At 37.3% G+C, this 13,501-nt stretch overlaps 1 protein-coding gene across 1 annotated transcript in view; it reads left to right on the forward strand.

The window, feature by feature from the left end:
• Positions 1 to 7,794: 7,794 nt before the first annotated feature.
• Positions 7,795 to 13,501, forward strand: part of LOC148013740 (uncharacterized protein At2g33490-like) — a 47,370-nt gene continuing 41,663 nt past the window's right edge. Inside the window, exon 1 of the mRNA XM_087668040.1 lies at positions 7,795 to 8,447. Coding sequence (XP_087524166.1) covers positions 8,325 to 8,447 — 123 coding nt within the window. The 5' untranslated portion in view covers positions 7,795 to 8,324. The remainder of the gene's footprint in view (positions 8,448 to 13,501) is intronic.

The following is a 13,501-nucleotide window of genomic DNA, read 5'->3' on the forward strand; positions in this document are numbered from 1 at the left end:
AGAGTCTAATTTATTTAAAGGTGGGTGATAATTCATGCCACCTGATCTCACACATTGGGAACATTCCTTTATCCTTGCATAATGGTTAGACAAAGTGTTTATTGGATGTATTACATGTACCCTCCATAACAAAGAAATTATTGTCTATTGGTTAGATGTGGTAGAGCAAGGGTTGGAGGTTAGAAAAAGGTTGCTTTGTGGAGGACTTCAATAATTAGTGCAAGGTTAGTTGGAAAAAGTAACAAAGTCTACCACATGTTTACTTTAGATGTTGGAATTCCTATTATAAATATTGCTATGTATCTAAAGGCAAAGGTGTAGTTGTAGATATTGAAATATAGTGCAAATATCTTAGGCATACAAATGTGCAAAGGCTGAAATTTATGCAATCCAAAGGCTTGGTCATACGTTTGCATGCATTTAGAGTTGTTGAATTATGTAAGGTCTGTGAAACATGTTAGTTTGGGAAAGCAAGCAAGAGAACCTTTTTTGCATGATAGAAATGTAAGTAGGAATATACTTGATCTTGTGTATATAGATGTTTAGCGGCCTATTCAAAATGTATCTCTTGGTTGCAGCAAGCATTCTAGTATATTGTTACATTTATTGATGATTGTTCCAAAAAGTTATTGGTGTATTTAATAAAAGAAAAGAGTGAAGCGTTTGAGCACTTCAGAACTTTCAAGGTGGTGGTTGAAATAGAAATAGGCTTGAAAGTTAAGTATTTGAGGTTCGATGGAGGGGAAGAAACTCTCTCTAATGAGTTTAGTGCCATGAAACTCCCAAAAGTTTAGAAGCCATATACAAACAAGATAGGAGAACTTAAGTTGAAGATGATAGCTTGATTTTCATCAGGACTAAGTTCCTATTTGGTTGTGCCTCATTGCAAAGAGGCTAAGGGGTGATTCTTGTCATGAAAAGGAAAACTTGGAAATATATAATTGAGCTTGTCTCTCGAAGATTGAAAGATAGATTTTAGCAACTCAAGAAACCTTGCGACTAGATTCATAAGGAGAGTTTAGAGATCTTGCAAGACGAACCTTGACTACTTAGATCCACTCTTAGTAAATTGTTAAATGAACTTGCCCAAGTTTGAATTAGTGCCTTACAAATATATGATGCTAGACAACGATTAGAATTATAATGAAAATGTGGCCAATAAATATCAATTTTGGCTACTAAAATACTTGACAAGGTTTGAGATTAACATGTATGTATGCAAATTCTGTAGTTGAGATCCTTGTGTCCTTGTGCCTTATAAAAGACGAATTGTGAAGTGAAATCTCCTTTAGGGAATGTGGTTTAGACATCAAAGGTCAATGTGTAGTATCTCGAAACTAGAATAGAAAATGAGTTGGTACTTTGGGACCTCACTCATAAATGCACATCTAAGAGCAAGCGACATGAATTGCTTTAAAGTTAGGTGTTATTGTATCGATATAGTGCATGGGTTGTTCCTACCATGGATTGAAAAGTTATTGCTTTTTGCATGCAATTATCATGTTTTGTCCCATGAAATGAATGTTTTTTTAGATTACTAAACCATGTGTCTTGGTTGTGATTGTGATATACATGGATTCAACATCAATGTGGGTGGATGAGGGACCTCCACTAAAGTCATCATTGAGCTCCTTTCCTGGGAGCCAAATCATTTAGTGCACTAACCAACACCTTGTGTAGATCTTCCAAAGGAGAAGGTTGCTCCTATGATGAGGTGGAGACTACTGGGACTTTCATTTAGTAATCCCTATCACTAGCCTAGGATGGAGAAGGTGTTTTTTTGTGTTCATCTATAGATTTCAAATAAGAGACTTGCTTTGAGAGGGTTGCCTTCCCTTTGTTTTCGTGTTAGTGCCCGAATATTACGTGAATGAACTCAGTGTAAAGGAATAATTAATGGTGACTTTATGTGTTCAAACAATGTGCTAGGATCCTAATTAGAAAATTAAAGATGATTTGGATACATGAGTAGGAAGCAGGTGAATGTCTCCATCAAGGGAAGTGCTCTATGGAAGGATGGACCCAATTAGCCTTGCAGCTTCCTCAATGGAATACTAGGGAAAAAGCCAAATGTTTTGTTACGGAGTGGACTGCACGATGACTCTAGAATCTCAAACTTAGATAAAGACAAGCTTATTAAACATAAAAGGATTTGAATAAGTTAATAAATTCATAAAGAACAAGAGAACAATGCATGATAGGGCCCAACCTCTCCCTTGACAAAAGCCATGGTTTGCCATTCTCCACTATGGAATATTGATTTCTATAGCTATTTACATTCATGTCATATATCAAATTCCAAAGAAAATACAAATATCAATCAAAATACAAAGTTTTGTATGTCAAGAGGTTTCCTATAGCTTGTAGTTATTGAAGAGATTTTTGTCTACCAAATCATGACTTTTTGACATCACCATCACATTTGAAATGTAGCAAATCTCTTAAATGAATCTGAAAGCTATTAATTTTGACTTTGGATTAGGGAGAAACAACAAAACCTTGTTTTCACCATGTTCTCCTATTTTTGTGCATTCATGTTGCTTTGATAAAAAAGCTAGGAAAGCTTTCTAAAAATGGACCATATAAAGAAAATAGCAAAGCATTTCATGAAGAAAGCGTATTATAATAAAAACATATCTTAAATCAGATACTGTAATATTTTTTATATTATAGAGATTCAAGCAAATAAGTTAGTAGTACTAACGACCAATGATTTAGTTAAAATTACCACACTAAAGAAGCTTAAACCTATAACACATATAATAAAAATTTTAATAGTATACAATATCATGTATATGCATTATAATATCATGTAAACATATGTTGTTATACATTACACTTATTATATAGATTCACCTAAAGGTTATGTATACTTCACAATTTTTTTAAAAATACAAGCTCACCTAATTCTACCTAATAATCTACACACACACATCCTTATCAAAGTGCTTTCCAACAAGGAGAGAGAGAGAGAGAGAGAGAGAGAGAGAGAGAGAGAGAGAGAGAGAGAGAGAGAGAGAGAGAGAGAGAGAGAGAGAGAGAGAGAGAGAGAGAGAGAGAGAGAGAGAGAGAGAGAGAGAGAGAGAGAGAGAGAGAGAGAGAGAGAGAGAGAGAGAGAGAGAGAGAGAGAGAGAGAGGACTACATTTGTACTTTTGCACCAGATGTGATGAGACTCTTATTTGTCTCTTCATCTTCTACCCAATAGCTAGATAGGTATAGATTTTCATTTTCTGAGTATGGACTTTATTGACATAGTAAACTATAGTTATCCATTACTAGTTTAGGGCAAGTTGCCATCAATAGCTACTCTATAAATGAAGCATCCCCATCTCTTCCATTTTCTATTGGAATAGTCTCTTGGCATATCTAGAGGACTCATAATACTTCCTTTTTTTATTTCACCTCAAGTATCCATGGTCATGTGGCTGAGCTTGAGGATTGTCACTATGGTAAGTAAGTTCCATTATCTTCTTATATATTAAGGGGAGGTTTGGAGCAAGTGCCATGTGTTGAGCTCCTCCCCCTTGCAAGAGCTCTCGCCACGCGTCACTCACCTCACTCCCTCCCACACACACACACACACACACACACAAAATATAAATAATATGTTATAAAAGTTGTTATTATGCTATTAATATGTTATATATATAATACGTGATAATAATGTATAATAACAATTAACATCACAATTAGTAATACTTTATTCAATATTAATGATACATATATTGATTAATTAATATAGTAGTATTATACATGTATCTAATTATAATATTATAATAGTCTTAATAATTATAATACCTGATACAACAACAACAACAACAACAACAATAACTACACACACATGCATACATGTGCGTGTGTGTGTAACTATTACTAATTATAATGTTAATTAGACACATATTAACAATTACTAATAATATGCTATATATTGTTAATGTTAAATGTAACTATGATTAACAATAATTAATAGTTATAGTTATTGCTAGATAAGTAATAGATTAACTATTACACTAGTCTTATAATTATATCTTAATAATAATGCAATGTATTATAATAATTTATATAATATGTTATATATATAATACATTAACATTAAGTAATATGTTATAAATGGATGTTATTATCAATATATTGCTATCTATACATTAAAATGTATATTACTATATGTAGCAATATATTAATAAATGAACATTATTAATGAATGTTATATTCATTTAATATTACTGTATGAATGGTTCATCGTCGAATGTGCAAATTGGGAAACAAAGAAACTCTAAAGTTTTCAACAATATAAAATTATCTTGAAGAGAAGGAAATAAAATAAAAGCCATATGACTTTCTCAAGTAGAAGTCAACTTAAAATTTCTATAATTCTAAATATTTAAAAAAAACTGCTTTGGCACATGGTACATTACACAAGCTCAATTGACTACTATCATAAGTCAACTTAAAATTCATGATTCAAAATATATCATTTATTGCTACTTGGTATAAGTTACATCACATAAGCCAATTTGAGCAATATCATATGTTTGAATTGATTAATCCTCTCATGAAGTAAGATATGATGCAATTTGCCACCTTTGCTTAAAGTGTTTTCTCAGTCACTTTAGGCAATGAAGCACTCTTAAGAAAGTTTTTGTAAAATCTTTAAAAAAATTAATAGTTGGAATTCATAGCTTCTAATAATCATGAGTGTAGTGTTAAAGAAAGCATTCATTTCATGACTCTATGTAAGGTCCACTTTGTCAATGATGCTTAAAGTGTAGATTCTACGAATTTCTTGTATAGTGCTTAGTCTTGATATCCAATAATTTCATATTTGAGTTAACTAAATGCGTTTGTGCATCAATCAAACATTTTTCATTTCACTAGTTTAGTGCATTCTCTCATACTTGGAGTTCATGATCAAAACGTGTCATGTATATATCCTACTATTAAAACAATATGCACAAAGGGAAATATGATGGGAATATAATAAGAGAAAGAGTGAGATCTCAACTTTTGCTAATCAACACACATACACCCTTGTCCGTGCATTACCACCTTTACATTCTAGTGTATAAGTGTCTAATGTGATGGAAGAAAAAAACTATTAGGGATGATGAGCCAAACAACTCTCTCATGATGCTCGAAGGGACAAATTGCATGGGATGAAATTGACGCTTGAAAAAAGAAGTTACAGGCCCCTAAATTGGAGGGCAAGCTAATCATACAACTAGGATTCACATAAAAAGCTATGTTACTTACCACAATTCATAGCTAATATTCTCACATTTTGACCTTGCAAATTAAGGGCCAATCTAATTATTTATACAATCTCATTTTCAATTGAAAAGTTTACACTACAAATTGGGATATGTGAGCACTAGATTTTTCCTTCCCAAATGCAAACCTTTTTATTTTCAAAGGAAATTGTAATGATTATTTTCTATTTCCAATACTATTTTCCTAAGTCTATATAAGGGACCAATGAGCTACAACCCAATTGGTTAGGCATGTGCACGAGTTGTGGCAAGTTTGAGGATTGAATCCCACAACTAGGTGGCTCTGTGGTGTGATTATCTTTGGGTGGAATGCAAGATAATCCTATTGAAGAAATTCCCATCAAAAGACGAGTAAAAACACAATACAAAAGAAAAGTCTATAAAAGGGATACAGATTTGGATAAGTTAGTTCCATAAACTTGGTAGAGTGTAGAAAACACTTAGCTCAGTTAGTTTGCTCAATAGAACACCTACACTTACTTCAAAAACTTCATTTTCATGCATTCATACATTTGAAGTTTGTTCCCCCTATGATAATTTGCTATGAATAAAGATTGTGAAACTTAAGGAGATAAAATGACCACTTCAACGTTAAGACTTACTTTGGAATACTTTCCTTGTAGACCTCCTTTAAGAACATTGTGCTTGGTTGCTTTCACATTGAATTGCCTACCATTGGGCCACAAGTCTCATATTCAACAATAAATATGTCAAAAATTTCACCTTTTACCAATCAAATGTCATGGCTTGCACCTTTGTTAGATGCTCAATTTTAAAAAATCATTTGTTTGACAAATAAGGATGCACTAGGGTGAGTAGGCTGATTGCCTTGAGTGAACGCTATATACACACACAAACATGAGAGAGAGAGAGAGAGAGAGAGAGAGAGAGAGAGAGAGAGAGAGAGATTATGTGTGTCTCCTTCGAAAGAAAATGAATAGATAATATGAAGAGAAATCAACTAGTTTTGTGGAAAGAATAAAAAGAGGAGAGGGAGAAGTTGAACAAACACATGTGCTATTTGCTATGGTCAAGTTGGACTAATTCAATAACTATAACCAAGAGTGCACAATAAACATGATAATAGCATGCCCTCAGAGGTAGTGTTGCCAAAGTGGTACATAACATGTCTAACAAAGGACATCCTTTTTTAAAGGACCGATAACTAAGCACACTTTGTGAAGCAGTAGAGTTGATGGGTGGATTTGATACATCCTTTGAAGGATGGACAATTGAGAAGATAGTGGCATGCTCCCCATGTAATGATATTGATCTACAAATGTAAGAGGCCCTCTCTATCTTGCATTGATATGTTAACAACCGATGCAGGAGACCTCACATGGCCTCCTTTGGAGAAGACATTTGTGTATAAAGATGTTTGGGCCTCCTTTGTAGTGAGATAAAATCTACTTGTAGAAGTAGATTTGGTTAGTAGTAGAAGGGCCTTGTGAATGAGCTATACCAATGATAGTTACCACGAATCAATTTAGCTACTTTATTACATTCTCCATAGATGGACGATTCTTGGAAATCAATATATCCAAAGGCTTGGTGACAATGTTGGGGTGCTTCTTGATGCTACATCTTGCAAGCGAGTATTGCAAAAGCTTATTATTTGACTCAAGATTGAAGACATTTGGGGATGTTGGGAACTAGCGAGCCATTGTTTCGAGCTTGAGAAGTAAAGGGGAAGTTGTCACATCATTTAGACTAAAGCAAAAGGGGATAATAAGAAAACATTTATTTTTCAAAAACCTCCCTTAAAAATTGATCATCACCATTAGACAAGAGAGTCCTCAACTTGGGAGAGAACTTATCTCATGCATATGTTTACAAAATTTTTTGTAGAGACCCATACTTTCCTTATGAAGATGGTAGTTTTAGGGTTTTTGACAAAACTTTTGACCAGAGATGGTCCCTTTTTTTGGAGGTGGGGGGACTAGAAATCACCTTATGCTTCTAAGCCTAAATAAGTGGCCGCATTTATCCAACATAAAACATTTGTAAAAATGCCCAAATCAGTGAAGTCATAGGAAGTGTTGATAGAAAACCAAGGTTTAATGCGAAATGAACTGCAAAAGGTTCAAGAAAACCCCCAAGAATTTAAAGAAGATCGTTCAAAACCTTGAACTTGAGAGAAATTTCGATTGTGGAAATGACAAAAATGTATAGTTTGGGTAAGAAGATCCCTTCGGAGCAATGCAGGGTTAAAGGGGTTTTGTACGAGGCAGTTAAAAATGTTTGATGTGAAGAGTGCTATGGTGACACATGGACGCGGGTGGGGTGGAGCCAAATGGGAGTCCTTGGGGGGGGGGAAGTTTCATAGGAAAGAAAAGGCAAGAGGGTGGTTAGGTGAGGACTCAGGAGGTGTTAGGCATGGTGGTCAAAGAAGGGGAGGGGACTTGGGGACATCCATCAAAGATCTCACACGGAAAGAGGATACGTGCAGCCGACGCGGGTCTTGGAAGGCAAAAGGGCCTTAGCCTGCTAGCGGCTGGTCAAAGGCTTTGCACAACAAGTCTGGACAATCTGTCTGTCTGTCTGTCTCTCTCTCTCTCTCATGTCAAGTCAATGAAAGGATAAATATCCTCTCCTCATCGCATCTTCTTTCTTCACATCCTCCTCATCGCCATTAATAACACGTTGCTCGAAGAAACCAAATCAGTCAGTCTGTCGCCACAAGAGTTCACACACACACACACACACACTCGTTACATACGCTCTCTCTCTCTCTCTCTCTCTCTCTCTCTCTCTTTCTCTTTCTCTCTCAACTTGCAAAACATTCCCTTCCACCTTCATTTGCCTCCCCCTCAGCTCCCTCCTTTACAGCCATTGAAGTTCACACACACACACACACACACACACACACACTCTCCACCTCCGTCTGCCTTCCACATCGACCTTTCGACAGGCTCTTGCTCTCCCTCTTGCGTGCTTGCTAGGAGCCTGTATCATTTTCCCATCGAAGAGATCCTTACTGAATCCAGCTTCAACCATACATAACCTCCTGTCCGTCGCTGCTGATGCAGCTTTAGCACTTCGCACAGCTAAAGGATATGAAGTCTTCCTTCAAAAAGATCCGTGAATTCACGTTTACCAAGCGTGCATCAAGGGATGTTCAAGCCGTGGATCATCTCCAACCAGCAGAGATACCAGATGAATTGAAAGCAGGCATACGGGTACGTTCATTTCCTATCATGCACGTGACCCCAACCCGAATGTAATGCAAATTCGCGAATTTCAATCGGTTGGTAGAAGTGTGCGCACCAGTTGTGCTACACAAACTTGCTTCTACCTGTCCGGGAGAGAGTGATAACTTCCTTTCGTTGGAAGATGAAGCTGCAATAAGGATGGTGCAAGTGCAGACTGTAAAGATGAACAGGTTGGTAATAAGAGAATGGCAGGGCACGGAGATGGTGAATTTGTGAGTCTTACAATTTTGCCCGATGGCCTTCTGCAGAATCAGATTTCGGTGCTACAGTCTTGGTGCTGGCAGTTTGCACAGGGAGCCTATGGTCTTAGCATGCAAAGCGAACACTGAATATAAGAGCTTATAGGTTTTAAGTGCACCGATTGTTAGCTCTTTCAGCCTGCAGCTAGATCTAATACTGTTACCCTATCATTGAGCTCATCACTAGTGTAAAAGACATTGATATGAGTTTGACTTGTGAAATAGAATACACATAGGGATAGATATCTCCCAAGCTGGCCACTCTCTAGGGTGAATACCTACTAGTACAAAGGCTTGTGAAGAGATCTGACCTCAGGCTCTATAATGACAAACCATACAGGGAGTCCCAAGATGGAAGAAGGTGCCTGTGTTACATGCAGCAAGAAAGGCCCCATCTTCGTCCTCAGAGAATTCTAACTATAGAATGTAGAGACTCTATCTGAATTACACTAGAGTCTGTTTCTTCATGGCAAAAATACTGTCTGGCTTCATGCACCTAGTTTCAACTCCCTCAATATGACTACCTACTGCCTTATAAATGGGTTTAAGTGTTGCGCAGTAACTACTCTAATAAAAATTAGTTGGACTGTTAATGCAGTCAAAACTCAAGGTCAGAGGAGAGTGCATAAATGGAGATGCGAAACTGCTTTCTGCAGCAGGGTCATTCGGAACAGCTGGGTGACAATAAGGTAGAGCTATTTGATACGATTGTAGCAGCCTGGAGGGGCAGATAGCCAATCCAGAGTGGACTGGCAGCATTTACTTGTATAAAAGGGCAATCAGCCCTTGCAAAACAGATCAAGTTACCAGTCTTGCCTTGCATTATTCCATGCCAGCCATGCTGTTGTGTGTATTCAGCTCACTCACAGCATGCACACCCATTGCGTGTATTAGATGAGTGCACACATGATGTGTGCTGGCACAGCTGCTATGAACACCTTTTACACCACCTAGCACTAAATAAGGCTCAAAGGTTTATATTGAGGCTCTAAGCTTTGTCCTTTCATCTCACTTATCATCACTCAATCTTTCAGTCTTTGTCATTCAGCTTTAGCTTTGTGTGCTTGCAAAAGTCTCCTCTCTCTCTACAGCCCAACGCGCTGTTCAGATGGCAAGCTCAACATGTGCGGACATTGATGCTGGACCGCTTGGCTAGATGGGTTTGCAGGTCTACACTTAGCACGTCAGTAGTCATTATGATCCTCACATGGCCACTAACTTATCACTTATTATAGTTAGTTTGTTACACCTACCTACAGCTGGCATAGTTATAGCGCCAATCGATTATGATCCTCACATGGCCACTAACTTATCACTTATTATAGTTAGTTTGTTACACCTACCTACAGCTGGCATAGTTATATCGCCAATCGATTAGTATAGTCAGTTATGCACTGTTTGACTAAGTAGGTGAAGGGAAGAGTACGCAATGGGAGTCAAGTCAGAAGTGGAGCAACAGTGTTAAGAGAGAGTGTGTGAACTCAAAGATGAGTGTACCAGATTACGATGGTACAAAAAGAATAAAGAATGTATTTATGTGTTAGGGTACAAATAAGGGTGTGTTCACACTCGTATGACTTTACACGAAGACGAAGGCACTTTACACCCAACAACCTTCCACTTAAAGGCCCAAAGCGGTACCTTTAAGCTAATCAACTCCCACTAATCGGATGTAGTGCTTATGTTGAGCCTTTGCAAGACTCTTAGTGCGAATATCTACACGGTTATCTTGGGTTTTGATCTTAGTTAGTGTGATGAGATCATCATCCAAGACCCGTCGAATAAAATGGTATCGAACATCTATGTATTTGGTACATGCGTGAAACGTGGCATTCTTGGCCATACATATTGTACTCTGGCTATCACATCCAAGCATTGGAGTACGTGAAGAAAGACCAAAAACCTTGACCAGAGGCCAAGCCAAATAGCTTTCTTAGAAGCCATTGTGGTTGAAATATATTCAATCTCTCTGTAGTACTTAGTGCCACAATTTTTTGCAACCTTGAACACCAAGAGATAGTATCACCAGCCAAAATAAAGACATACCCACTAGTAGATTTTCTAGTATCAAGATCTTCTGCCATGTCCGAATCATAGAATCCCTGCAACTCTAGCGTACCCTTTCCATAGTATATACACTTCTCTTGTGTACCTTTTAAGTATCTAAAAATACATTTCACTGCTTTCCAATGTGGCTTGCTAGGATTAGATACGAGTTTGCTAATAACTCCCATTGCATGAGCAATGTCAAGGCGAGTCGTAATCATAGTATACATTAAAGATCCATAAGTTGATGCATAAGGTATGCTCTTCATAGCACTAGCAGCTGCATCATCCTTTGGGCAATCAGCTTTGCTAAGCTTTGTATGTGGTGATAAAGGCACACCAAGGGGCTTAGCATCAGCCATATTAAACCTGTCAAGTACTTTGCTAATGTACTTATCTTGTGAGAGAAACAACAAGTGCTACCCTCTATCTCTTTTAATGCGCATACCCAAAATGTGTTTAGTTGCCCCTAAATCTTTCATAGAGAAGGCTGAACTTAGCTCCCTTTTAAGAGCATTCAAAGTATGTCATCCATTTATAAGACCAGTACAATAAGACTTCCATTATCAGCCTTTTTAGTGTATAAATAGTGATCTGTATGACTGCGTTTAAAACCATGGCTGAGCATGAAGGTATTAAACTTTTTGTACCATTGTCTAGGGGCTTGTTTCAGCTCGTATAAGGTGTGTTTCAGCTTACAAACCAAATGCTCTTTCCTGTAGGACACGAGGTATACAGAGAGTACATGGTAATGTAAAGGCTACACTGAGTGATCCAGTGGCACACAGGTCTAGTAGGGTCAGATACCCTGTTAAAGGATTTAGTTTTGAAGGTTATGCAACTCAGCGTTATGCTTATATGATAAAGGTGGTTAAGGATATTGAGTCCGCTTGTTTTAAGGATGCTGTTGGTCATGCTCATTGGGATGCAACAATGGAAGAGGAGATAGCTGTATTAGAAGCCAATAAGACTTGGGATTTGGTACCATTGCCTAAGGGCAAGAAAGCTATTGGCTGTAAGTGGGTTTACAAAATCAAGCATAATGCAGATGGTTCTATTAGCAGATATAAGGCTAGGTTAGTTGCAAAAGGCTATGCTCAAACATATAGCATAGATTATAAAGAGACATTTAGTCCAGTTGCTAGGATGGCAACTATTAGACGCTTGATTGCTTTGGTAGTAGCCAAAGGTTGGAGTTTGTAGCAAATGGATGTCAAGAATACCTTCTTGTATGGTGAATTGCAAGAAGATGTGTATATGGAGTAGCCAACAGGTTGAGGATTTAGAGCATCGCATATATGTGTGCAGGTTAAAGAAGGTGCTCTATGGGTTGAAGCAAGCACCTAGAGTATGGTTTGACAAGATTGGAGAGTATCTTGTTAACATTGACTTGTATATTTTTGGTGCCGAGCACTCACTTTATGTGAGAAAGGGAGATGGAGATTTGGTCATTATAGTCATCTGTGTGGATGATTTGATTATTACAGGTGACAACGATAGTGGGATTGTTGAAGTTAAGGACTTTTTGAAGAAAAAATTGAGATGAAGGATTTGGGTGAGCTGAGGTACTTTCTTGGTATTGAGATGATTAGATGTAATGATGGTATATGGCTGTGCCAAAGGTAGTATGGCTTGGATATGCTATCCAAGTATGGTATGACAGCGTGTAAGCCTTTTTTAGTGCCATTGGAGAAAAATGTGAAGTTGGGGATGAGATAGAAGACCCTACTATGTTTAGGAATAGTAGAAAGTTTAATTTATATAACTATCACAAGGCCAAACTTGAGCTATGTTATTGGCATTGTCAGTCAATTTATGTAGATGTTTAGAAAGCTTCACTTGGATGCAGTTAGACACATATTGAGGTATGTGAAGTTCACTTTGCATAATGGACTTTTTTTAATGAGGCAGATAAGGATATATAGGTGTTTGGATACACAGATGCAGATTGGACTGGTAGCATGTCTAACAGATCTACTAGTGGATTTATATTTTTCCTTAGTAGTGCAGTAGTTACATGGAGTAGCAAAAAGCAACCTACAGTTGCTTTATTGAGTACAGAGGTCGTGCTATGGCAGCATGTGAGGTGGTATTGGTTGTAAAAGTTATTGGGTGATTTGGATGTGCAGGGAGATGGTCCAGTTGTCATTCATTGTGACAACATGAGTAACATACAACTAGCTAGAAACTTAGTGTTCTATGCTAGGACAAAACACATTGAGGTGCATTATGACTTTGTGAGAGAGAAGGTACTTGCAGGAGAGATTGACTTGATATATGTTAATAGATAGGATCAGATAGCTGACATTTTCACAAAGGCATTGGATGTAGAGAAGCTTCGAAAGTTTCAAAGCTTACTTGAAGTTGTAGAGATATAGTTGAGCTTGAGGTGGAATGCTGAGATGGCAAGCTCAACATGTGCAGACATTGATGATGGACCGCTTAGCTAGATGGGTTCACATGTCTACATTTAGCACATCAATGGTTATTATGATCCTTACATGGCCTTTGACTTATCACTTATTATATTTAGTTTGTTGCACCTACCTATAGTTAGCATAGTTATAGCGCCAGTCAATTAATATAGTCAATTATGCACTGTTTGACTTAGTAGGCCACTTTCCTATATATTGTATCTTATCTGTACTTTGTGTATATTGTATTGTGTGTGGAAGAAGAATAAAAAACTAGCAAGAAAATGTTTTGGCCTCCATCTCTCTTCTTCTTGTGTTCTTG

The sequence above is a fragment of the Lygodium microphyllum genome, chromosome 26 (genome assembly GCF_053477565.2).
Source record: "Lygodium microphyllum isolate KBCC chromosome 26, Lygodium_microphyllum_v1.1.10, whole genome shotgun sequence".
NCBI lineage: Eukaryota > Viridiplantae > Streptophyta > Polypodiopsida > Schizaeales > Lygodiaceae > Lygodium > Lygodium microphyllum.